The sequence below is a fragment of the Silene latifolia genome, chromosome 2 (assembly GCF_048544455.1).
Source record: "Silene latifolia isolate original U9 population chromosome 2, ASM4854445v1, whole genome shotgun sequence".
Lineage (NCBI taxonomy): Eukaryota > Viridiplantae > Streptophyta > Magnoliopsida > Caryophyllales > Caryophyllaceae > Silene > Silene latifolia.
Genome location: NC_133527.1, coordinates 136,133,039 through 136,160,839, shown reverse-complemented (window position 1 = coordinate 136,160,839; position 27,801 = coordinate 136,133,039). Strand labels below are relative to the sequence as shown.

Below are 27,801 nucleotides of genomic sequence, written 5' to 3'. Positions count from 1 at the left end.
TGGGAAGAGCGGAATTTACGAATCTTTTAGGACTTGGAGCATGATAATAACTATATTATTAGACGGGTCCAGTATGTAGTTAGAGTAAGGTTTGTTATTTGTTACTCATTCCTCATGCGAGGATGAAATTTTTGGGTCTTTAAATGTCTAAGTAGTACGAACTTATTGGGTTCACTTTTGTAAGATTTGCCTTTATTCCCTATATGGATGAATATACGGCTTGCTTTTCTTGTAAAAAAAAAATATTCTCCATAATACTTAGTGAAATCCTCTCATGTGTTGGTGCCCATGGTTTATTCCCATTTAAGGGTTTTCCACGTACAAATTCTGTTGTCATTCTTTACATTATTTTATGCACGTAGTAGCCTGTCCTGCAATCATAGTCCAGATAGTTGAGCTAGTTAACCCTGTAATTACTCTACCCTGACCTGATTTAGACTTGCACAGAATCCTCCTAAAATAATTGGCGCCCACCGTGGGGCATCTAGCTCATTAAAATCTTCTTTTCCTTCCCATAAAAAAAATCTTTTTTCCCTCTCACAAAAAATCTAAAAAAGAAATTAACAGAAAATGGCACAACCCACTGTGGAAGAGCAATTGAACGCTGCCCTACAACAGTTGGCAGAAATGGAGAATCTGAAAGAAAAGATGGCTCAGAGCGAGGCTGAAAACTTACAGTTGGCAGAAATGGAGAATCTGAAAAGAAGCTCCATGAAAAATTCGAAAAAAATACCTGGAGTACCCATCACCATGGAAGAGGCTGCACCTGATAGTTATGCTTGTTTAACAGGAATTTAACTGAACAGAAATGTCCTGCCAGGAGAATTTAGAAGGGGTAATCTAACTCAATTGATTTGCCTGAACAATATTGCTTAAGTGAATTAATAAGTAAAAAGTAAAGACACAATGATTTTATACGTGGAAAAACCCTGGGAATAAGGGAAAAAACCACGGGCACCAAGCCAGGAGAGATTGTTACTATGATTTCAGGTAGCCTGACAGGGTATTTGTATGTCAGGCGCGATAAGCTAAGGATATTGCTTAATTATATGTTTAATACAAGAATGAGAGTAGAAATACGAGTATGCCAATGTGTCTTCTGTTTTTGTCTTCTCTTCTATTTATAATAGCCTCCAAAGTAGCTTCTTCAAATCTGTTTAGTGTTTCCTGGTAAATAGGACTCGTGCCCTATTTACCCGGAGATGGTTAGTTGACTTGTTCTTCATTTGAGCCGTTATGATTGATTCTTTCTTCCATTTTCTTCCTTTGAATAGGTCTTACTTGTTTATAGGGACTTTGTTTGTCTGGCCTGATCGTGTCTTTCTTGTCACCTGCCCAGCTTGGATAATATTTTTCTTGTGCCTGACGTGGTTTCCTTTCAGGCCAGGCTTAGTAATTGCTTGTCTTGTATTTTTCTCCTGCTTGGTGTCTGTCTAGATACTTCCAATGCCTGGTTTTAAATACTTCTTTGTTCAGGCTCTAGCTTTGGATATTACCTGGTCCTTGTCTGGTCAGGTAGGATTATTCTAGGCCCAACAATTGCCCCTTATCTGCTTATTCCTTTATTGGGCCTCGCCAGGAATAAGGAGATAAAAATTTGGGTCAGACAAAAATTGTGTATGAATCTTTAACGGATTAGAAGTTGTGTTTGGTTCAGCTTCTGTAACGGCTATATTACCATAAATAGGGTAGATTTACAAAACCCTAGAAGAGTCATGATTAGGCTCATCCACTTGTTTTCTTGCCCGTTTGATTTTGCGACTATAAATACTTCACTTTATTATATCTTACTTTCACATTCCCAATCTTCTAAGTTCTTCTTTCTCTTTCTAGAATTCTTTTCTGTAAAAAATAATCTTCAACAAATTTAATAAAAAATGGCTGGAGGGAGAAGAAAGACGGCTGCTTCTAAGGCTCCTGCTGAGGTTGAGAAGGTTCCTGCTGTTATCGATGTCCCAGATATCATCCCTGAGGATGAAGTGGTGGAGGTGGTTGCTCCCCCAGAAATTTTATCCATGTCATACAAAGGGGTTGAGTATACTCCTGTAAAGGCTTTGGCTGCTTCTTTCCACGAGGCTAATCAATTGAAGCTGACTTTTGAACATTATCTGAAGGGTAGGGGTCTTATTCCTGCTGAGGCCAAGGTTTGGATCCCTGAGAGTGGTCCAATCTGGGCTAATTGGGGTAGTCCAGGCTGGTTCTGTATTTTTGAATGGGCATTTAAGGGTGGATATCAGTTTCCCCTTTCTCCTTTTATGGCTGAAGTTATCAGGGCTATTAGGGTTCCTCCATTTCAACTCATGCTAATGTTTTGGAAAATTGTTCATTCAGTTGAGCAGTTATGTACCAAACTTAAGTTGGTTATCACCCTGTAAGATTTCAAGAATGTCTACCACTTGAAGAGTCATTCCACTGGCCGGTTCAACCTTCGAGTCAGATCAAAGACGGCTCACCTGATTACTAGCTTTGATTCAGGAGATGATAAGGGATGGGCTCAGACTTATATGTTCATCAGGGCTGATTTTATTGCCCCTGACCTGGATTACCTTAATTATCTGGTTGTTGAAGGAGGTAAGTTCTTTCTTGCATTGTATTCTGATTGGAGATGATATATTTTGGGAAGTATACTTACTTGCTTTTATTATTGTAGTAAATGACTGGGTAAATAATCCTAATGCTGAGGGGTCGGCTGATCGGATTGCAGCTTTTATGGCGTTGCCTGAGGAGGAGAGGACATGGCCTGCCTGTCTAGGGCAAGCACCTATGCCTCATTTCAAGAAGGCTAAATTAAGTACTTATAAACCGGTGAAGAGTGCTAAAGCTTTAGGGGCTTCCTCGTCAGGGAGTAAGTTTTGTTTACTTTTGTTTTGTAGATTTTTGTTTTGGACATGTGTTTATATTGTTGATGTAGAGCCTCGTCGTGCAGCCACTAGGGCTTCTGCCAGGATAGCTAGTTTTGGTCTGTCCCTGGTGAAGGCAGGTGTTTCCCAGATCACAAGGGAGAAGTCTAAGAGTAGTGAGGCCACAGGGAGTGATAGTGTTGTACAAATTCAAGAACCTATGCAGGAAGTACAGTTGGCATCCCCTGAGAAAGTTGTTGATGAGGGTGGTCGGCCTCAGAAAAGAAAAAGGGAAGATGAATCATCAGGAGGGGTTCATGAGGTCAAGGGGTCGGGGCTCGGCTGGATGAGGTTCAGTTTGCTAAGGAACATATCCATGCTCAAGCATTTATGGTTGATGATCCTTATTACATGTATCAGGCAGAGGATTCTTCTGCCCGTGCCTTGGCTGCCATGTATCGTATCAGGGATTATGCTGTCAACCTGATCACCATGCTTTAGGAGGTATTTTTTTTTTCTAACTTTGTGTAGGTATTTATGTGTGTTTTTGTGTGGCTTAAACGGGTATGTTTTCTATACCAGAATATCAATGATATGTTGAGGGGTGCCTGCCAGCTGGATTCTATTAACAGCCTTAAAGATACCTTGGATTGGGAGGTGTAGATTCTGAAGAAGGATGCTGTGAAATTTTAGGCTGAATTGAAAGCGGCAAAGGCTGAGAATCAGTCTTTAAAGGAGGATAATGAGGCAGGGAAGGCTCGGTTGGTGGTGGAGTCATCTAAGTTAAGCTTTGCTCAGGATGCTCTGAAAGCTCTTCAGGCTAAGTTTGATATTGTTCAGGAGCAATTGAAGGCCGAGAAGAAGCGAGGCTATGCAGAGCGGTGAAAGTAAATGAGGATTTGGCTATTGAAAGGGATTTGGTGCAGGGCAGGTATAAGGATGCTGCTACTTATTTCTTTGGCAGGGGTCGTGTAGATGCCATGAAGGAGCCTGTTGAAGTTAGGCCTTTTTGGGATCCTGACCAGGAGTTGGCCAATCTCAACACTACTTACCCTGAGCTTTGCAAGCTGCACGCTGATGAGGAAGTGGACTCTCCACCGTCCAAGGAGAAAAGTGGCGATGCTGAGGAAGGAGGAGATGAGGAAGAAGAGGAGGAGGAAGAGGTGCCTGTTGATGAGGGGATCAGTTCTGCTATAGCTTCCAAGGCAGGCTGATTTCTTTTTTGTTATGTTATATTTTTGTTTGTTTGGTTTTTGGCCCATCCAGGGGGGGATGTTCCCTGGGCAAACAATTTGTTTTTGGTTTTTTGAGGTTTGTTTTGTCTTACCCCAGGAGGGATGTTTCCCTGGGCAATTTCATCGTTTTGGTTTAAATATATCATCTTCTTTTCCCTTGACTTCTTTGAATGGCTTGATTTGTACCTGTAAAGAATACATTTGACGTCTTTTGTTAGAATAATGCCTGTCAGGAGGGCTTATGGCCGTCATTCCATGTTTAGGAAATGATGGTTCTGTTGCATGTCAGGAGGGCTTTCTAAGAGGAGGGGTGGTTGCCAGTCAGGAGGGCTTATGGCCCTCAGCCTGTCACAAGGGCTTATTTAAACAAGTAGTCTGGTCGGTTTCACCATTGTACTTGTTTTTTATGTACTGAGCTCAGTTTAGTTTTTAGGTCAGGCAGGCAGGTGCCAAATTTATTGTAGAGCATTTTCAGGAATGCTTTTCAGGTTGGGTGGAATGGCCCTCAATCCTGAATATTTGTTTAAGCCTAAGTGTTGTATGTCACTAGTGAAAAGAAGGCGTAAAACAAGTTTTCAGGATTCAATGTAATAGGATTTAAATAGGCAGGGTTAAAAAATAATAGGCATGCATTCAGGCAAATTAGCAGATAGCAGGAAGACATATTTTGTAGAGGATTTACTATAAAATTCTAGTTAAACATATAAGGAGTTGATAGTTTTACCTGTTTCTGGTTTAGACATGAAATACCATTAGGTGGGAAATGTTCCAGGATCTGGGGTTCATTTCTCCGTCCAAAGTTTGCAGCCTGTAAGCTCCTTGTCCTACTATTGAATCAATTAGGTATGGCCCTTCCCATGTGGGAGCTAGCTTGCCTGCATTTTTCTCTCTGGTGTTAGGGAAGACTTTTCTTAGGACAAGGTCTCCTTCCTTGAACACCCTGATGTTGACATTCTTGTTGTAACTTCTGGCTACTGTTTGTTGGTAGGAGGCTATCCTGACCTTGGCTGCATCTCTCAGTTCTTCAGTCAGGATCAGGCTATCTTGTAATAGTGGTCTTTTCTCCTCTATGTTATTCAGGCTACTTCTGGTGGTTGGTACATGGATTTCTGCTGGGATTACTGCTTCACAGCCATAGACCAGAGAGTAGGGGGTTTGGCCTGTGGCTGTTTTAGGTGTAGTTCTGTCAGCCCAGAGGACTAAGGGGAGTTCTTCAGCCCATCTGCCTTTTCTCCTCTTTAACTTCTTCTTCAGGCAGTTAATTACTACTTTGTTACTGGATTCTGCCTGACCGTTGGCTTTTGGGTAGCCTGGTGTGAATGTGACCAGGTTAATATTCCATTGTGCACAGAAATTTGTTGTCCTCTTTCCCACAAATTGTGTACCAATGTCACAGACTATTTCTGAAGGTAAACCATATCTACATATGATGTTACGTTTGATGAATGATATGACATCTTTCTCTTTGACTTGCCTGTATGAATCTGCCTCTATCCATTTGGAAAAGTAATCAGTCATTGCCAGCATGAAAACTTTCTGTCCAGGTGCTTGGGGTAATTTACCTACTATATCCATGCCCCATTTCATGAATGGCCAGGGGGCTGAGATGGAGTGTAGTAGCTTTGATGGTTGGTGGATATAAGGGGAGTGAATTTGACAGGCTTCACATTTAGAGTTGTAGGCTATGCAGTCAGCTCTCAGGGTTGACCAAAAGTAACCTGTCCTGAGAACTTTACTGGCGAGGCTTCTGCCGCCTTTGTGATTTCCACAGTATCCATCGTGTATATCCTCTATAAACTGTTTAGCTTCATGGGGTTCCAGGCAACGCAGGTAAGGTCCAGCCTGTGACTTTTTTAACAAAGTGTTATTGATAATGGTATAGGTAGAGGCTTTGATTCTTAGGGCCTTTGCTTCGTTTTTATCATTAGGGAGTATCCCCTGTAAGAACCAATCATAGTATGGTTTGGTCCAAGACGTTGTGTCCTCATGGATATGACAAGTTTAATTAGGCTTTTCTATGGTTGGTTCCAACAGGTGGACAATGGGTATTTAATCAAACACTGCAGGGCTGAAGTTTGATCCCAGGCTGGCTAGAGCGTCAGCCTGAGTGTTTAGGTCCCTTGGTATTTAGTCAATGTCAAAGGAATTAAATGTTTTGCAAAGGTTTTTGACATATTCTAAATAGAGTACCATTTTTGAATCCTTTGCTGCATATATTTCTTTGACTTGATTAGAAATTAAGAGAGTCTCAGTCTTTACCTTGAGGTTTGTCACACCAAGTTCTATACATACCTTAAGTCCAGTTATCAGGGCTTCGTACTCAGCTTCATTGTTTGTAGCTTTGAATTTGCAACTAATAGCCTGTGCAATTAGGTCTCCTTGTGGTGATTTCAATACTAGTCCTAGGCCATTCCCTTTCATATTTGTTGCTCCATCTACGTGTAGGGTCCATTCCTGGCCTGATTTATGGGTGTCTAGGTGGTTGACCTCTTTTATGAGGTCTGGTTCTAGGGTAGGACTGAATTCAGCCATGAAGTCTGCTAATGCCTGAGACTTAATTGCTATCCTGGGTTCAAAGATTATGTTATAGGTGCTAATTTGTACTGACCATTTTGCCATTCTGCCTAATAGCTCAGGCTTTCTCAGGACAGATTTGATAGGCAGGTTGGTTCTGACAATGATTGGGTGACTTTCAAAGTAAGGTCTAAGTTTGGTGCAAGACATGACTAATGCAAGTACGTATTTTTCAAGTAGACCATACCTTGTTTCTGCATCTGGGAGACTCTTACTTACATAATAGAGTAGATGTTGTTGGCCATCAATCTCCTTGGTCAGGACTCCACTTACTGCTGTCTCCGTGACAGATAGATAGACCGTCAGGGGTTCTCCTTTGTCTGGTTTGGCAAGTAGTGGAGGTGTAGTTAGGTATGCTTTGAGATCTTGGAAGGCTGCTTCATGTTCAGGCAACCATTTGAACGATTTGTTTTTCCTGAGGAGATCATAGAAAGACCTGCATCTTTCTGATGATCTGGATATAAATCTGTTCAGGGCTGCAACTCGTCCTGTTAGCTTTTGAATGTCTTTGACTGACTTTGGAGATTCTAGTTCCAGTATAGCTTTTATTTGTTCTAGGCTGGCTTCTATTCCTCTTTTGGTTACCATGTATCCCCGAAATTTGCCTGAAGAAACTCCAAAATGGCATTTGGAAGGATTGAGCTTCATGTTGAATTTTTCCAGTATTTTGAAACCTGTTTCTAGGTCCCTGACGTAATCTTCAGCCTTTTTTGATTTTGAAACTCCCAGTGTGTTCCTTATTTCTGTTGTGTGCCCTATATCCATGTGGAATTCGCACCATCTTGTAGTATCCTTCCTTGAGTTGGGGTTGTCTGACTTCTTTGGCCATTTGACAATGTCTCCCATATTGTCAAGTCTCTTGATCAGTCCTGAAATATCAACAGAGAAGTTATATTCTTGGATAGGGGGATAAGTGTAGGAGTTACCTCGTTGTTCATGTGTGTAGTTGACTTCTGATCTGTCAGGTCTTGTGTAAGGAGATGGCCTGGAACTCGCTCCCTCTCGTGGTTGGAACTTTTTTCGTTGACTTTGTCATATCCCGAATTATTGTCGGTGTTTCGCCTTGTAGCCCTTATCTTCTTCCGGTGAATATAGCCTATGGCTAATGCATGGACATCTTCAAAGGTATAACAGGGCTTCATGGTCATTGCATCGTAGAAGTCACCGTCCGGGGTAGCCCTTGCGAAAGCTTCCACTACTGTTCCAACATCACATCTGGGGATTGACACCTTTTCCTTGTTGAATCTTGTCATGTAGGATCTAATTGATTCACCAGGCTTTTGCTTGATCCTGTATAAGTCACTGGATTTCTTCTCAAGTTCCATGCTGCTGGCAAACTGATGGTTAAAGGAGTTGACCAGGTCGGCAAAGGACTTGATGCTTCCGTTTGGCAGGTTTATGTACCACTGACGGGAAGGCCCATTCAGGGTTGTCCCAAACCTCTTGCACATGCAGACTTATCGTAGTTCACTGGGAATAGATGCTGCCAATATCCTTTGCTTGTAATAGGCTACATGATTTTGTGGATATGTGGTCCCATGATAGATTCTCATTGAGGGAACCACAAATTTCTTTGGTAAGTCTATTCTTGCTATTTCATCCACAAAGGGTGAATCAGCATAACTTTCTGGATTTGCTTCCTCAATTGGGGTAGGAACACCAGGAATCTTTTCAAATCTTTCATGGAGTTTTTGGATTTCCTGGAGCATAGCCATCATAATTGCTGTATTGGTTTGATCTGGTGGGGTTTCTTCATTTTGGATTTCCTCTGAGTCTGTTTCTTCTCCTGCTTTGGACTTTGGTGGAGTAGGAGTACCAAAGTTGGAGAAATCAATGTTTCTTATGATTGAGGAGAATAGTGTGCCAGGTTGAACTTTCAGTTTTGATCCCGAAGTTTTCTCTCCTAGCCTTAGTTTCAGGCTGGACTCTGACTCCTTTAATTTTGCAACTTCAGCTTTAGCCTGGGCCATTTTCTGTCTCAGCTGCTCCATTTCCAAAAATTGTTGTTGGGCGGCAGCCAGTTGCTGTTCAATGCTATCTTCTGTCATGTTTCAAGTTTTTGTGTTATTTGGTTTTGGGTTTTGATTATTTTTTAGCTAGACGCCCCACAGTGGGCGCCAATTGTTTTAGCAGGAATTACTGAACAGAAACGTCCTGCCAGGGGAATTTAGAAGGGGTAATCTAACTCAATTGATTTGCCTGACCAATATTGCTTAAGTGAATTAATAAATAAAAAGTAAAGACACAAAGATTTTATACGCGGAAAAACTCTGGGAATAAGGGAAAAAACCACGGGCACCAAGCCAGGAGAGATTGTTATTGTGATTTCAGGTAGCCTGACAGAGTATTTGTATGTCAGGCGTGATAAGTTAAGGATATTGCTTAATTATATGTTTAATACAATAATGATAGTAGAAATACGAGTATGCCAATGTGTCTTCTCTTTTTGTCTACTCTTCTATTTATAATAGCCCCCAAAGTAGCTTCTTCAAATCTGTTTAGGGTTTCCTGGTAAATAGGACCCGTGCCCTATTTACCCGGAGATGGTTAGTTGACTTGTTCTTCATTTCAGCCGTTATGATTGATTCTTTCTTCCATTTTCTTCCTTTGAATAGGTCTTCCTTGTTTATAGGGACTTTGTTTATCTTGCCTGGTCGTGTCTTTCTTGTCACCTGCCCAGCTTGGATAATATTTCTCTTGTGCCTGACGTGGTTTCCTTTCATGCCAGGCTTAATAATTGTCTGTCTTGTATTTTTCTCCTGCTTGGTGCCTGCCTAGATACTCCCAACGCCTGGTTTTAAGTACTTCTTTGTTCAGACTCTAGCTTTGGATATTACCTGGTCCTTGTCTAGTCAGGCAGGATAATTCTGGGCCCAACAATGCTGACACTACTACAGATACAGGCTATAACAACGGTCAAAAACCGTTGTTATATAAAAAAGCGGACGTTGTTAAAGCGTCCGTTGTAGAAGGTTTTAACAACGGTTGGTTTACTTAAGGAAACCGTTGTTAAAACTATTAACCACGGTTTTATGTATAAAAACCCGTTGTGGAAAGTGTGACTCAATTTTGGGGGGAAAGTTATAACAACGGGTTGTAATATACAAAACCGTTGTTATAACTAAAGACAACGGGTTGTTTTAAAATAACCGTTGTTGTTTGTTCTTAAAAAATAAAAAAAAAAAATTAAATATTACTAGATGCATGCATAATTACTACTGTTAGAATTCCAATGCATGCATTATTACCGACATTCATTGTACATATGAACGGATAATATGGAATGAGAAGGGTTAGTAATAGGATTTGAAGCAAAAGATTATTGAGAGAGATGATGATGATTATGGCACAACTTCCTAACATATATATTAATTAAAAAGCAATTAACTCAACCCACACATTGCTCAGTATAAATACATTGCATATCTCAACTAACATTTCCATTATCTCATATATTCATCTCCAAACTCTAACTGTTAAAACAAATTAAACTCTACTTAATCTTTCAAATCAAACTCAAAAACTCTAAGAAAATGAATGATTTCATCCTAAAGACTCTTACCATGATCGAGAACAACAACAACTTCATCCGCCGGTTCCTCCATATTGAGGAAAGTTTCAGGAGCTACCTTGCGGAAGCTCGATCCGCACTGAAGCACGCCAAAGAAGATGGCTTGACGGAGCAAAGAGCGATTTGCGGCTATATGACGATATAGCAAGCTGCGAACGGAACCTCCAAATAGCCAAGGAGGAGAGGATGGATACAATAGAGCACAATAAGATCCTCCATGAAAATATAAGAATTGCATTTTTACATATGTAATTTTTTTTTAATTTATGTATTTATAAATATATATATATATATATATTAATTATGTTTATCTTACTTCTTCATCTTGCTTCTTCATTGTTTTAGTAACTAATTATGCGAACAATACTTAAACAAATAACATAATGGTCGATAAAAACACATATATGCAAAAGAAATAAATAGAAAAAGAAAATAATGACGATGACAAGTGTGGCGAGATTTACGATAAATACTAACGTAATAGACGATGAAATCACAATGACGGCGAGAAGATAAATCGACGATGAGAAAGAGAGAAATAGAGAAAGAGAGAAAGAGAGTGTGTATGTGTTTTGTGTTTGTTTGTCTGCTGTGTTTGTGTTTGTGTATTAAGGGTTGTGTTTTGTGGCTGCAGCAGACTTCTGTTTGTGTGGTTTATAGTATGGAAGGTATTGACAACGGTTATTAAACAACAACCGTTGTGAAATATGTTTTAACAACGGTTGTAAAAAACACCCGTTGTTAAATATGTTTTAACAACGGGTTTCAAAAGTAACCGTTGTGATTACTTTTCACTAACTTTGCGCCAATTTTGCGACAAATTATTAACAACGGTTCCGCATGTGTGACCCGTTGTTAAAAATAATAACAACGGTTTTTATAACTATACCCGTTGTAATTGATTTTAGTAAAATTCGCGCCATACATTCTACAACGTCTATTGTGATTTTCGTGAATAATCGTTGTTAAAGGGGCGTTGTAGTTGCCTAAATTTGTAGTAGTGTGATTCACCCTTTGTGGATGAAATAGCAAAGGTCGATCTCCCCAAGAAATTTGTGGTTCCATTCATGAGGACTTATAATGGGACCTCAGATCCGCAAAATCATGTGGCCTTCTATAAACAAAAAATTTTGGCTGCATCAATTCCGAGCGAATATAGGCAGGTTGGTATGTGCAAAGGATTTGGAACAACCCTAACCGGTCCTGCGCTGAAATGGTACATTAACCTGCCCAATAGGAGTATTAAGTCCTTTGTTGACCTGATCAACACCTTCAACCAACAGTTTGCAAGCAGTAGGGAATTGGAGAAGCGTTCCAGTGATCTATACAGGATTACCCAGAAGCCGGATGAGACCCTCAGAGCTTTCCTGAACAAATTCAATAAAGAGAAGGTGTCCATCCCTATATGTGACGTTGGGACAGCAGTGGAGGCATTCAGGCAGGGAGTATTACCCCCACAATGATCTCTATGGAGAACTCACTAAGTATCCTTGCCATACCTTCGAGGATGTTCAGGCCAAGACGCTTGCTTATATAAGGCTAGAAGAAGACAAGAGCTACAAGGTTAGAGCATCCAGTAATACAAAGGACTATGAAAAGACGAACAGGAAAAGTGCAGGTTACAACAGGGGAAGCAGTCACAGGACAACCCCGTATACCAAGCCTGATTATTCAGAAGTCAACTTGACACAAGAACAGCAAGGTAAGACTAAGGTTCATCCACCTATTTGTGAACATAACTTCTGTGTTGACATTGCAGGCCTGATCTAGCGACTTAACAACATAGGACAGGTAGTCAGATGGCCCAGAAAGGTGGACAACCCTAATCTAAGGAGAGACCAGGCCAAATGGTGTGAGTTCCATATGGATGTAGGACACGCAACATAGGATTGTTTTACTCTCAGAAAGGAGGTAGCCTGCCTATCGAAGGCTAGATATCTCAAAGATCTGATCAGAACCAAGGGTAGCCAATCTGATCAGAACTGAAGCAACTAGGAGCAAAAGCAAGAGCGCAATTTTCCTCCGCCACCCCCTCTCTATGAAGTAAAATTCATAAATGGTGGATCGAAAATTTGTGACCTGACCAGTTCAGCAGCAAAAAAGATAGCCAGGACTCCTCAGACGATGTCACCCTGCAAGCTTGATAACTTACCACCCATCAAATTCAATGATTGTGACTTGGTAGGCATCCCTGACCTCCATCACGATGGCCTGGTGATCTCCATACAAATCGAGACTGCCAATGTAAGGAGGATCTTGATAGATGGAGGCAGCCCGGAGAACCTGATCATGCTGGATGTAATACTACGGTTTTATGAGTCTCTTGGTACTCTATCGAGTGGGCCTTACTCTGTCAAGTAAGGGTGTGTTGCGTTTTAAAACAGTTTCTTACCTGTTGGGTACTCGATCGAGTAACCTTGATACTCGATCGAGTACGGGGCACTCGATCGAGTATGTCAACTACTCGATCGAGTAGCCGGTTTACGGGGACATGATTTATCGGGTTTTATTAATAATGCGATTTAATATGTAATTACTCCCGTCACTTTCTTTAAACAATTTTACAAACCTAATTGCTTTCAAAAGAGAAAACAATCTACGTTCTTCGCATCAATCGCATTATTGGCAAATCCCGAAGCTTGGAAGGTCGGATTTCACCTTTCTTTATACCTTTGTGATCCTTGCGTCGAGGGTAAGATCTATGTACTGTTTTTATAGTATTTCGTTAAAGTTAAATAAACCCTAATTTGGGGATTTGGAGGTTTTGTTGTGTTTCTTGATTGGTAGTAATTGTATGATTGTATGTTAGGAGGAGGATTCGTAGAAGAAGCCTTTTGATATCGGCTGTTAAGATCGTCTGACTGTGTTGCTTTCCAGGTAGGGTTTCCCTACTCAGTATTAGTCCCATAATGTGTTGTTAGTGTTTTGTGGTTGTTGAATATTATCATACTCGTATTGTGACGATTGTTGGATGTGGTTGTTGATAGTAGTTGTGATTGTTTGTATCTGTCTCTGTTCTTCGGGGCGCATCCCTGGCTGAGTGGAGTCACTTGCGAGAGTGGCTTCACGCCCATTATTCGTCTTCTGTGGAACCCGCCACAGAAGGGATGTGCACATTAAGGAATTTGGGTTTATCGCTCGACGGAGAAGAGTGGGGATTTGGTGGGTACGGCTGCGGTCCCCCACTGGCGGCGTGGAGTGACCTGTTGCGATGGGCACTCTGGCAGGGCTACACACTTTAGTGTGTAGTCAGGATTGTGGAGTTGGGATTGGAGTTCGGAGTATATCTGTGATGATTGAATTGTTTGTTACTGTGTTGTTGGTTTATATAAATTGTGTGATTAGTACTGACCCCGTTTATTGTTTTAAAAACTGTGGTGATCCATTCGGGGATGGTGAGCAGTTGTTGAGCAGGTATGAGTCGAGTTACATGGGATAGCTGGGATGTGGCACTTTCAGATAATAGAGTCTTCTTCTGTAGCATGAGTAGTTTATTAAACATTTCATTTAGCTGAGTAGACAGTTGGTTTTGAGAACATGTAACCGTATTTCGGTATTTGGTTTTGGATTGTATTTTATTCACTAAAGTTATACTATTTAAATGTTGTTTCGTTATTGTCTTATGATTATCATTGCCTCGGACAACCGAGATGGTAACATCTTTATACCTGAGTGGCCCTGGTAAGGCACTTGGAGTATGGGGGTGTTACACTGGATGTACTCAAAGCCATGAAAATCAACGAGGACCAAATTACTAAGAAATCCAGCGTCTTGGTAGGATTCAGCGGAGAAACAAGGAACACATTAGGAGAAATCTATCTCCCTACCTATGCTGAAGGTGTTGCATCCTATGAAATATTTGGGGTCCTTGACTGTCTGTCCTATTAAAATGTCATTCTAGACAGGCTATGGATCCACAATCTCAAGGCCGTTCCCTCAACCTATCACCAGTGTGTCAAGATACCAACAGAATGGGGAATAGCAACCACATCAAAGGTGAGCATAAATCAGCCCAGGAATGCTATACTGAAGCCCTGAAGCCTTCCAAGTCAGGTAAGTCCCTTGCATAGCTATTACAGTACCTTGTCAGAAGCACATATGTAGCACCACCAAAAATGGAAACGTTTTAGGTAATCCTCGATTCCGAGAACCCTGACAGGTATGTTCTAGTTAGGTCTGATGCCCCTGACACTATCAGGCCTAATTTAGTAAGTTTTCTCAAAAATAAATCTTCCTATTTTGTTTGGTCTCACTTTGATATGACTGGAATTAGCGCGGATGTTATCACTCATAAGCTCAATATTGACACATCTTTCAAGGCTGTGCAGCAAAAAAGACGAAAATTCGCACCTGAAAGAAACCTGATCATCAATGAAGAAGTAGACAAGCTCCTGGACATGGGCATGATCAGGGAAGTTATGTACCCTGAATGGCTAGCAAACATGGTTGTCGTATAAAAGAAGAATGGCAAATGGAGAGTCTGTTTAGATTACACTGACCTGAACAAAGCCCACCCCAAAGATCCATTCCCTCTACCACACATTGACGCCATGGTAGATGCAACGGCAGGGCACGAGATGCTAACATTCATGGATGCTTCCAGTGGATTCAACCAGATAAAAATGCATCCTACTGACCAGGAGAGTACTGCATTCACTACTGACTGAGGTATATATTGCTACACTGCCATGCCATTCGGTCTAAAGAATGCAGGGGCAACATACCAACGCCTGGTCAACACGATGTTTAAAGATCAGAATGGGGACATTATGGAAGTTTACATCGATGATATGGTGGTAAAATCCAAGAATGCACGAGATCATGTGGAACATTTAGAAGTAGCATTTCAAATCTTGGAAAAATATAACATGAAGCGCAACCCTGCAAAATGCCACTTTGGAGTTTCTGCAGGGAAGTTCTTAGGCTATATGGTGACAAAACGAGGCATCAAAGGCAGTCCAGAACAAAGTAAAGATATACTAGAGTTACAGTCACCCAAGTCTGTTAAGGACATCCAGAAACTGACAGGCAGGGTGGCTGCCCTTAATAGATTCATATCCCGATCTTTTGAGAAGTGTAAAACATTTTACAGCCTACTCAGGAAAAATAAACAGTTCCACTGGACACCTGAACATTAAGCAGCCTTCCAGGATCTAAAATTATACCTTTCATCTCCACCTTTACCGGCCAAGCCAAAAAAAGGGGAAACCTTGTCAGTATATTTATCCATAACCGACACATCAGTAAGTGCAGTCCTGGTGAAGGAACAAGAAGGTCAGCAACACCTCGTCTATTATGTAAGTAAAAGTCTACTAGACACTGAAATGAGGTATGGCTTACTTGAAAAATATGTCTTAGCTTTAATTATGTCATGTTCAAAGTTACGCCCCTACTTTGAATGTCACCCTATAATAGTTATGACTAACCTACCCATAAAATATGTCCTGCGGAAGCCTGAACTATCAGGCAGGATGGCCAAATGGTCAGTCTAGCTTAGTACGTATGATATTACCTTTGAACCCAGGACAGCAATTAAATCACATGCCTTGGCAGACTTTGTGGTTGATTTCAGCTCTAACCTAGAATTAGACCTGACCAAGGAACTTAACCAGTTAGAAAATAAAACAACAGATCAGGAATGGACCCTGTTCACAGATGAGGCATCCAATGTTCGGGGTACAAGGTTAGGATTAGTGCTAAAATCGCCACAAGGGGACATAATAGCCCATGCTGTGAGTTTTGAATAAGGCTACCAATAATGAAGCAGAATATGAAGCCCTCATAGCAGGACTCAAGGTAAGTTTAGACCTCGGTGTTCAAAACTTAAAGGTAAAAACCGACTCACTTTTAATTGCCAATCAGATAAAAGGAATTTACATAGCGAAAGATGAAAAAATGATTTTGTATTTAGAATATGCCAAAAAACTTTGTGCTAAATTTCATTCATTTGATATTGAGTAAATACCAAGAGACCTGAATACCCAGGCTGATGCTGTAGCCAGCCTTGGTTCAAATTTTACCCCTGTTATTTTCGATAAAGTACCTATAGTCCATTTACTTGAACCTGCTATTAGCAAGCCTGAACAGGTGAATACTATCAATACTAACAATGATTCATGGACTAAACCTTATTATGACTGGTTCCTGCGAAGCATATTACCTCAGGACAGGCATGAGGCCAGAGCCTTTAAAATCAGAGCTTCTACCTATTCCATTATCAAAACACTTTGTTTAAAAGATCTCAGACAGGACCATATTTGAGGTGCGTTGAACCACACGAAACCATGCAGGTAGTCCAAGAGATACATGATGGATATTGTGGCAACCACAAAGGTGGCAGAAGCCTGGCAAGCAAGATACTCAGAACCGGCTATTACTGGCCAACCCTGAGGGCTGATGTTATACTACGGATTTCCTAAGCTTGTAGTCGGACGAATATAGCTTACTCGGCTGAGTACGGGTGTCGTGTATTCTGGACAATTTATTGCCCATGAATACTCGGCCGAGTATGTGGAATACTCGACTCGGTCGAGTATACTCTATACACGACCGAGTATTCAGTCTGACAGGTGTTATTTCCGCGGTTTGATTTAGAGATGACTAGAGTTATATAAGACGCGTTAATCAGTTTCTAATCACTTTTACAAAACCTAAACATTTCAACGTAACTCTAATACTCTCCAAATCTCTCTCAAGTGTGTGGATCGTTAGCAACTTTTCTTCATCTTTCATTGTATCGTCGGTGTCGGTAAGTCTTTGATTTCATCAGTTCCTTTGATTCATCTTTTAGGGTTTGCCTTGATGTATGAATTGGGGGAAAGGGTTTTGCATATAGTAATTGGAGTTTATATGATTGTTGTTAGGTCAGGACTTCGTAGAGGAGCCGTTCTACATTGCTTTGCTTATGTCTAATTATAGTTGTGCGAAGGTAGGGTTTCCCTACTCAGTTTACCGTTAATTGATTTAAGATTATGTTTGTATTGTAAACGATTGATTATCTGCCGATCATTTTTAGAGCGTTGGAGTTGGTGTGGTTGTTGTGATGGTTGTTGAGTGGAGACACTTGCGGGAGTGGCTTCACGCCCTAGTTTCGCCCTTTGTGGAATCCGCCATAGAAGGGGATGTGCACACTAATGTACAGGGTTATCACTCCTTGATGAGCGGGGCTTAGATGAGGATTGGCTGTGGTCCCCCACTGGCAGCGAGGATTACCTGTTGTGATGGGTAATCTGGCAGGGCTACACACTTCACTGTGTAATCGGTTACTATGTGAGTTCGGATGTTTGGAGGTGGATGATGATCAACTGGTTGCCTTTTTGTACTTGTCTTAACTTGATTACACAGTAACTGACCTCGTTGTTGTTTTGTAAAATCTGTGGTGATCCATTCGGGGATGGTGAGCAGATTGTGATAGGTGATGATGCTCACTAGCTATGGGGCTGTCGTGGGGAGTCATCACTCGAGTCTAGCTTCCGCTGTCAAGAGACTTAGCTTTGAGTTTTCGTTGTTAAACAATAGTAACAGTACTTTGGTTTTGGGTTTTGAGAATATGTAAACTTTAATCATTTATACTTTAATAATTGTGTTTGGATTGTTAACTTTGATATATTAACGTCGGGCAACCGAGATGGTGACGGTCTCTCATGCTAGGGTGATCCTGGTAAGGCACCTTGGTATGTGGGGGTGTCACAAAGTGGTATCAGATTATCTTATCAGCGTTAGAGTACTACATTCAAAATGTGGTCCTGGTAAGGCACCTTGGTATGTGGGGGTGTTACTGTCTGGAATACTCTTCAAAATGTGATGCCTGTCAAATACATGCTCCAATTATTCATCCACCATCTGAGTTACAACATTCAATTTTTGCACCCTGGCCATTCATGAAATGGGGCACGTACATAGTAGGAAAGTTACCTGTAGCTCCAGGCCAGAAAGTATTCATGCTAGCCATGACTGACTACATATCCAAATGGATGGAAGCTTATTCATTCAGCCAGGTCACTGACAAGGAAGTAATGTCCTTTATCAGGAAAAATATCATTTGCAGGTATGGAGTTCCTTCATAAATAGTGTGTGATAATGGCACCCAGTTCGTTGAAAAAAAGAGTATGGCTTTTTGTGCTGAATGGAATATCAACCTGGTAACGTCAACCCCTAGCTATCCAAAAGCAAATGGCCAGGCTGAGTCAAGTAACAAAGTAGTCATCAGCTGCCTGAAGAAGAAGCTGAAGAGAAAACGGGGCAGATGGGCAGAAGAGCTCCCATTAGTATTATGGGCAGACGGGACAACTCCAAAAAACTTCAACTGGTCAGACACATTACTCTTTGGTGTATGGCTGCGAAGCAGTTATCCCTGCTGAAATCCGCGTACCGACCTTAAGATACAGCCTGAATAGTATAGAAACAAATGACAGCCTGCTACATGACATCCTGGTCTTAACAGAAGAATTGAGAGATGCTGCCAAAATCATGATAGCATCGTATCAACAAGCAGTAGTAAAAAGTTACAATAAAAATGTCAAAGCTAGAGTTTTCAAGGAAGGGGACCTTGTCCTACGAAAAGTATTCCCAAACAAAAAAGAAAAATCAACTGGCAAGTTAGCCCCTGTATGGGAAGGCCCCTACTTAATTGACTCAATCGTCAGACAAGGAATATATAGACTCCAAACCCTGGATGGAGAAATGATTCCAAGGTCTTGGAATGTAACCCATTTGAAATTATTTCATATATAAAATCTCAGAATAAAACAGTCTAATCATGTCCTGACCAGGTAAAAATCCAGTACCGTTATTTGACGTGTTTTATCCTGCATACATTGCTTGCCTGTCTTATATGTTCTATGTGTACTTTTTATGTAAAACTTGGATGGTCAACCTTGATATGATATACGCATCTCAAACATAATATTTGAATCCTGAAAAATTATACATGATTTGTTGTTGCATAAATAAGTCTTCAGGATTGAGGGCTACTCTATTATATTTCAGCTTTATTTTTTGTTCAGGTATTTTTTAAATTTTTGCACCCTATCGTGCATAATATAGTTGGTAACCCACACCAGATACGGCAAATACAGGACCAATCAGACATGAAATAATTTTTTGACCTGATTATTTGCCGCACACCTCTACAACGGCTGGACACAGCAATGTGACGGGTACGAAGGTGAGAGATCCTGACGACACGTCCAAAAGCCCTCTAGACAGGCCGAATACCAAGCCCTCCAGACAGGCAGGGGACATAAGCCTTCTAGACAAGCCGGCTTACCACCCACTTCAACAATGATAGAGTTCAAACAACACATAGTTGAAAACTTACACAGAACTGAAAAATGAAAGCAGGTTAACAAATTTTGAAGAAAACAGGTTAAAAGGATTAAAGGAAGCCTAAAAGGCGAACTTTATAAATAAAGCCCTTACTCCTTGGGGCAGAGGCACCAAAATATTTATATCCTGCCAGGGATAACCTTCCTGACCAGGACCACCAAAATATCAAATTATCTTTCCAGACAAGAATTATTTAAAAACTATTACTCCCCCTTGGAAGAAGTATCCCCAACATCATCCTTAGCCTCTTCATCCTCAGCATCCTGCTCCTCAGGAGAGTCAAGCTCCTGATCCTCACCAAGATTATATAGGTCAGGATACCTGGCAGCAGTAATAGCCATCTCCGCTTTAGAGTTCCAATTAGCCCTGACTTCTACAGGCTTAGACATAGCAGCAGCCTTGCCTTTAATAAAGAAATAGAAGGCAACATTATCTAGCTTGCCTTCTAAATCGTCTTTCTCAATATAAAGCTCCTCGTTCCTGTTCAGTGCCTCCTGTAGCAACTGCTTGCTGGATCCAACCTTAAGCTTGGCAGCATCACGTTCAGCCTACACCCTCTTGAAATCAGCCCTGGAAGCGGCTAAGTCAGCCTGAGAAAAAAAACTCAAACTTCAACTTATCAAAATCAGAGCCGATTGAATTGACCTTGGCTACCAGTGAAGTGGATTGATAAGCATTGAGAAGGCATGACATCGCAGCCTGAATAGAGAAATAAAAACAAGCCATCAATGATATAACTCAACAGACTATCAAGAGGAAAAATCAGGAAAGAAGAAAAGAAGAACCACCTCTCCTAGAGATTCAAGAGCATCTGTCACACGGTTGACAACATGATCCACCATGGCAACTGCCTTGGTAGAAGACTCAATAGGATCCATTGACAGGGTTGAAGGAAAGATAGAGGCAGCATACTTCTGGATGTTTTCCCTAGAAAAGTCCATATTATCTACCCTGGCCTTCACCTCCCTGATAGAAGCAGTAATGTCAGCCTCTTCCTGCTTTCTTTTCTGGGCTGGTGGAGTAGTCTCAGCAAGGATAGCAGGAGTATCAATCAAATCAATCGGTTGATCAGGTACTGTTCCACTGCCAGAGACAGGACCGTCACTACCTTGCGAATGCTCCTCCTTCACCTTGACAAGCCTGGCATTCAGGTCCGCAGTGCCAAACCTGGCCAGCCTAGTAGATGATCTAGTGGATGCAAAACGAATGACTGTATCAGTGATACAGTAACTGCTATATCAAAAGAAGAAATAAATAAACAATCATAAGGAAGGATCTTACTGCCAGAAGTTGAAACACTAATAGCCTTAGCAGGCCTAGGGACTTTAGCATGTCCATCAGTTTTCAGGCAATGGGGAAAACATTCCACCCCACAGCAGAATGGCCATGTTCTCTCCATTGAGGGGATGGCCAGGAAAGCAAATACCCTTTCAGAAGGATAATCAATATGGGACTCCCAATCATCCACTGCAAGAAAGGTACACCTTGTTTGAATTATTTATTTTTCTACTAATAAACTTTAGTGCAAAAAGAGAAAATTTTTCAGGTTACATACCAGCAAGGCAGGCGTCAAAATTAAGATATGCCAGGTCAGGCCCAATCGAGTTGGTCCTGACGAACATATAGCCAGTAGCCCAATTTTTATCATGGTCGCTATCAAAGATACTAAGCAGGGGAGTAGTTGAAGGCCTGACCTTGAAACTAACCCTGCCAGGATTATTTGTTCTCAAAGAACAACAACGTTTCAGGTCCTCAAGAGAGAAAGACAGATTGTGTTTTTTGCACAGATATTCAATGAATGAACCACCTTCCAGATCATAGGCATGATCTGATAAGGAGGAATACCAATTTCTTTGATTACCTCGACCATCAGGGGAGAAGGAGGAAGCTTAAAGCCTACCCTGAAGGCCCAGTCATGGACACAAAACCACCCAGGAGAGGACCAGACAGCCCTGATGGGAGAATCCCCAGGAATCCACATCGGCATCAGCGGGAATAATCCCTTTATCCTTCAAAATTTGAACAAATTCAGGTTTGAGGCGATTGGGAGGAGATTATTGTTCATCAAGTGCTTTTGCGGGTTTGAAATTCGAACTCCTTGTGAAAGATGGATACCATCTCCATATGAGGGACAGTAGAAGTATTCTCAGAAGGTTCAGGCTGGTTCTCAGAAATAATTTCGGCGGGTCTTTAGATTATTGGACTGCTAGGAGCAACGGAACCCATGGTGTTAGTTTCTATGAGTTTCTGGAAAAATTGAGTAAAATTCGAGAGGTTGAAGATGAAGATTAAAGGCGAAGTTTGAAGATTTCTTACACCATGGGTTCCGTTGCTCCTAGCAGTCCAATAATCTAAAGACCCGCCGAAATTATTTCTGAGAACCAGCCTGAACCTTCTGAGAATACTTCTACTGTCCCTCATATGGAGATGGTATCCATCTTTCACAAGGAGAAGGGTTAAAGAAATATTTATAACACGGTGAATACTTAAGGTTTACTGCAATTTGCATGCAGTAATTGAAGCGGTTGCAGTAAATAGGACACTTGTCATAATTAAGCCGACTAGCCGTTATTTGCGATAAGCATAATCAACCGTCCCGAAGAAGCTACTTAGTCAGATGGATAGTTATCTTCTCATTTCTGGCCTAACCCAGCAATTGTTGGGCCTGATATTTCCGCAGTTACCTTGGCCTAATAGTCAGGGTATGGCCGTCAGGGAAAGTTCAAGTCTAGTGCTAGATAACCAAGCTTAGACCCCTATACTATCTTCATGATCAAGTTCAACCCGGGCCTGACAATCAAGACAAAAGTGTCAGGGTAGCTCAGGACAGGCACCAGGCAGGAGAGGACAACGGATAAGCAAGAAGATATTATTTGACCAAATCAATGATAATTATGGAGAATATTTCAGCATTATTACACAAATTAAGTGAGCAATTAAGGAGAAGATTATATCATATCATCAAGCATTTAACCGGTTATTGATAAGCATTAAAGGCGCAATTAATGGCGTCATTAAAAGAGAATATTAAACCATAATTTTGGAGACTATTCAGCCTAATGAATATTACTATATAAGGGAGAGTCAAGATCATTTCAAGACACATTCTATTACGTTACAAGCAAATACATTACAATACTTAGGCGAAATATTATATATTGTACTGATTATACAATAATTCTTCATAATACTTAGTGAAATCTTCTCTTGGCTTGGTGCCCGTGGGTTTTTCCCATTTAAGGGTTTTTCACGTAATAATTCTGTTGTCATTCTTTTCTTTATTTGCTTTACTTTATGCACGTAGTAGCATGTCCTGCAATCATTGTGCAGATAGTTGAGCTAGTTAACCCTGCAATTACTCTACCCCGACCTGATTCAGCCTTGCGCAGAATCCTTCCAAAACACATACCTACCACAACAAGGTTATCGTGACATGATTATAACGACCATAAACCGATGTTTGCCAAAACTTCAATTAGCGGTTACCTAAACAACTACATTACTACCATACCGTTCCACTACATTGTTTAGAACACAAAGCTGATGAAATTAAAATATTGTAAAAGGTTTTAGAACAACAGTTTAAAGAATTAAAGCAACCATCAACCATTTAAAGGTTTTGCAATTTCTTTTGACGCGATGTTATCTACCCCTCTAAAAATAGAACTTCGTCCCCGAAGTTCACTCCCAACTATAGAAGTAATGTATATATGCTTGAAACACAGCGATTAACGAAAGCAATTATCACATTTTCTAACAATTAGGAGCATGCACAAAACAGATGTAATGTAGCCATACTTGTATAAAGTGGAAATAAAATGAATTGAAATTCACAATGCTAGAAAAGACTTATGCAATACACAACACCAACTAGTACCATATGATTACCATGCTTCCTTCCGCACCAACTCGCATATAACATCCTTCTCAATTCAAACCCAAATTGTTGTACCATTACAAAATTCGTCACACGGATACCATACCACTCACACATCGATACCAAGAACCTCATCAAGATACGCATATCAAAACTTAGAAACTTATGCAATAAAGCAACGACCTATAAATCAAAACATGGACTCAAACCCAGGGTACTCGGCCGAGTACCAGTACTCAGTCGAGTATTCAGTACTCAATCGATTCCTGGAGGCAGAACTCGATTTTTCTCCTCCTTAACACCTTGAAACCGTAACATCTACCTGCAAAATAAGGTTCAACCACTGAACAACACAAGAATTGAAGTCCCTAACTACAAGGCAACAGAGAAAAGTAAAGTATTGGCCTTATGGCGCAATTACAGTTATCCGAATAAATCCAAAAGTTTAAAGAGTACTAACAAATCCTCAGCAAGCATCCAACAATCAACAACAAAATAAACGGACATCAAGGGTCGACACCCTCATCCTCGTCCATGTCCCCTCCACCACTTGTGCCTGAAGTCCCTATTCCCTGATATGCCCCAACTGTGTGGTCACCACCAACCCATCTCCCCGCATCATCCAACTGACTACCGTAGTTGGCTCCCCACGACCTTATAAGGCAACCATACTCACGGTCTTCTGGCGCTCTCCAAGTAGTGAGGTCCACCCCGTAGCTGTGGAACACCCCACTATCATCTCCTACTCCACTCCACCATGTTAGCTGAGTAAAGCCGGTCCCTGCATTTTGCAGATGTGCCATCTGGTGCATGTTCCTTAGCACTAAGGTGGTATATATCCTCTCAGTAAGCTCACTAATCTGCATCATAGGGTCATGGACCATAAGATAAGATGGGTACTGGTGTGGGTAGAAACTCTGTGGGATATAAGGAGGCTTGGTCTTCACCTCTCTAATAATCCTCACTCCACGTACGGTGTTCACGAGGAGTGGGAACAGTGTAATACCCGTCCTTTTAGGGACCCGTTGACCATCGTTGACTGACCTTAGACACATGTCTAGACCTTGATAACCTTACGAGTTTAGTCTTACGCCATAGTAACCTTTGGAGTTTAGGATACTCAAACTAGCGAAGGTTACTCGATCGAGTAAAGACCACTCGATCGAGTAAGTTACATACTCGATCGAGTAACTGGAGTTCAGCGGTAAAATATAAATCGTGGAATCGTGAAACCAAAGTCATTTTCGTTTCATTTTCTCCTAAACCTAACGGCCGTCATACATCTCTCCTCCACCCATATTCATCCGTTTGGAGCCTTTAAGAGTTGAGACACCATGGGGATGGGAATCATGAGTCGGGTAGCGGTCTTATCCGCGGAATGTTATGTATAGGTATGTTGTCATCATCACCATCGTCTTCCTCAGTTCTGTTTGTGGTTATAGTAGTAGTAATAGATTGTCATACTATTTGAAATAGGTGGTTATGGTGGTTGCTTGTCGTCTTATAGTATAGGCTGTATTGCTGCGGATTGCTAAAGGTAGTTTTTCCTACTCAGTACTGTTGGTTGTTTAGTATGTCGTTAGTAGTGTCTGATTGTATTTGGTAATGTGATTGGTAGCGTGGATTGGTTGTAGTTGGTTGTTTTTTGGTTGTTTGTGGTTCGCGAGGCGCGTCTATGGCTAAGTGGAGTCACTTGCGGGAGTGGCTTCACGCCCTTAATTCGCCCCTTGTGGAACCCGCCACAAGAGGGGATGTGCACATTAAGGAACTTGGGTTTTCTCTCGGTGTTGATGAGCGGGGGTTTGGTGGGTACGGCTGCGGTCCCCCACTGGCGGCGAGGATTACTGGTTGTGATTGGTAATCTGGTAGGATTGGACCTTCCAGTAGTCAGAGGAGTGTGGGTGATTGGAGGAGGTGTGGGATGTATGTTTTTGTATCTCGTTTGTGTGTTTCCTTCAGTTACTGACCTTGTGTGGTGTTGTCTGTGTTTTCTTTTTGTGTTGTATCTGTCGTGATCCGTTATGGTGAGCAGTCGGTCTTAGTAGGTGGATACATGGATCTTAGCTGGGTGCTTGGAGGGACGAGTCTACCACAAGTCATGGCAGAGATAGTACCACGTAGTTGTTAGATGTCACAAGTTATACTTGTAAATAAACATAATTGTTCTTTTATTGACATTTAATATTTACTGTTCCTCGGGTAACCTAGATGGTAACGCCCTTATCTGCTGGGGAAGGTCTTGTTAAGGCTCCTTGGTAAATGGGGGTGTTACAGACAGTTCTCTGCTTACCAGAAGCTATGATCGGCTCGGGTAAGTCCAAGAGGATCTCGGGGGAGATAAGATAAAACTATGGCTGGGGCTCAGGCTCCCCACTCCCGGGGTCATACTCAGGCAAGTGGTCTATGGCAAAAACATTCACCTAGTTCCCTTTACCCTCCATGCCAAGGATCCATCGTCCAACCTCCTCAACCACTTCACATGGCGCAAGTAAGCCTCATCTATGGTTAGGGCGGTCTAAAAAAGGGCAGAAGTCGACTCAGTCGGTGCTTCAAAGTCGGTCAAACGCTGAGCCAAACGAGTCACTATGGCCCCACAACTAAGGTAACGGTTCTTAGAGATAACCATAAGTGCCAAGCAGGCACACACAACACTAGGAGCAATATAGTAGAATCGCTCCCCTCTAAAGGGGTTGAGTTAGGACATCAAGAGCATGACCTCATGGGAGTTTAACTTGTTTGCGTAATTCCGACCATAAAGCAAGCAAGTCAACATCCTCAAGAAGATACGAATGGTCACATGTTGGACATCATTGATTAACATGGCACTAGAGGTAGGGGCGGGTCGGCCCGTGATGTAAGGGAGATAGCTAGGAGCCCCGCTCTCCATCACCACGTCACTCAAATACCCCTCCTGCTCATGCTCTAATCCCAAGTGCTCGACAAACTGTTCAAGGGTCAAGATATGGTCGATGTTCAAGAGGCTTAAACTAATTGTCTTCCCACCCACATCATACTTGAATGAACTCATAAATTTCAGGGTAAGATAGGGATAGGACTTCTTACGAAGGTGGTGCAACTCCTTCATTACCAAGATTTCGAATATATGCACTATATCAGATTTGATAACCAAGTCTCTCAAGACCCCCCGATCCACACATCTAGTCGGTCTCATAGTACGACCCATTAAGTCTATAAAAGGAGCCCGCTGCTCAAAGTCAGCAAATTGTACCGTCGGGTACTTGTCAACCGGCGGAACAAACGGCTTCGCACTAGATTGTCCTTGCTCCATCACGGTATTGGCGCGGGTTCTTTTCTTGGGAGGTTATATGGTCTTCGGCATGCTGCAAAAATACAAGTTCAACAAGATTTTCCGGAATTCTCACAATATGAAGAGGGATTTTTCAGTTTTGGTCCCTTTTAAGACGGAGTTTTCTATCAAAAGGCACAAAATATACACTTGGCTGAGCATTGCTAGTATCAAAAGAACTCTTATAAGCATCCTATAAGCATCTAAGTGACCAAAATCAAAATTTCGGGGCAAAACCCTAGAAATTTTCGGTATAAAAATCAGAAATTTTGAGCTTAGAAATCATCTTTTGCATATGTAAATCGATTAACAGAAGTAATTACTACCAAGTTAAAAACATACAAACATGAATATTTGACTTAAAAGAGTAGAAATTTTCAGATTTAGGGAAACTTACACAATTAATTTGATAAAAGCAAGAAGTTTTGAAAGATACATTACCTTAGTTCGGAAATCGGGCGAAAGAGTGAAAGGTGAGAGGATGATTCCGAGAGCAAGATGGTCAAGAATCACCAAGGTTCCCTTTTTGAGAGAAAGTTTTGAGAAAATTGAGTGTAAAACGAGAGATATGAGTCGTGAAATAGGGTAGATGTATGTTTATAGGCTTCCGGAAAAATTAGAGCTGAAAAGCGAATTTTTGGGGTACTCGGCCGAGTACTGGGCATACTCGGCCGAGTAACGGTCAAGTACTCAAATTTTTAAAATATCACAGTTACTGCCTTCTGAGTACTCGGTCGGGTGCTAACATTGTAGGAAATATCGGTATACTTCCTTTAAGATTATTAGGATTATAAGGAAATTATGATTATGAATACTAGTCATAAATGAATTTGCATAAACAAAAAGAGAAGAGATTAATAATCAACCTTTGGTCCTAGCAAAATGGCCTAAGAACAATATCAAAATGATATTCTCCTAATTGTTGCACCCAAGATGCTCCGAAAAATGCCCCTCAAAATCCGAGAAATGCCCCTCAAAATGCTAGAATGAGATCCCCATATTCACTAATTAATTTTAGGGTTTTTGTGATTTTGATGAGAGAATATTTGGTCAAAAGGAATGAGAGAAAA

General features: G+C 41.3%; 1 protein-coding gene across 1 annotated transcript; it reads left to right on the top strand.

Moving 5' to 3' along the window:
• The first annotated feature begins 1,832 nt into the window (after nt 1-1,832).
• On the top strand, nt 1,833-4,236 carry LOC141630359 (uncharacterized). Its single transcript, XM_074443193.1, has 3 exons — nt 1,833-2,571; nt 2,651-2,845; nt 2,927-4,236. The coding sequence occupies exons 1-3, from the start codon at nt 2,505-2,507 to the stop codon at nt 3,325-3,327; spliced, it is 663 nt and encodes a 220-aa protein (XP_074299294.1). The 5' UTR covers nt 1,833-2,504; the 3' UTR covers nt 3,328-4,236.
• Nucleotides 4,237-27,801: the final 23,565 nt, after the last annotated feature.

What these genes read in the sequence shown, in the direction of transcription:
- LOC141630359 (XM_074443193.1), top strand. Translation starts at nt 2,505, where the DNA reads ATGTTCATCAGGGCTGATTTTATTGCCCCTGACCTGGATTACCTTAAT. An exon ending in TTATCTGGTTGTTGAAGGAG is followed by an intron (nt 2,572 to 2,650) that starts GTAAGTTCTTTC and finishes TTATTATTGTAG; the next exon opens with TAAATGACTGGGTAAATAAT. An exon ending in AGGGGCTTCCTCGTCAGGGA is followed by an intron (nt 2,846 to 2,926) that starts GTAAGTTTTGTT and finishes CTCGTCGTGCAG; the next exon opens with CCACTAGGGCTTCTGCCAGG.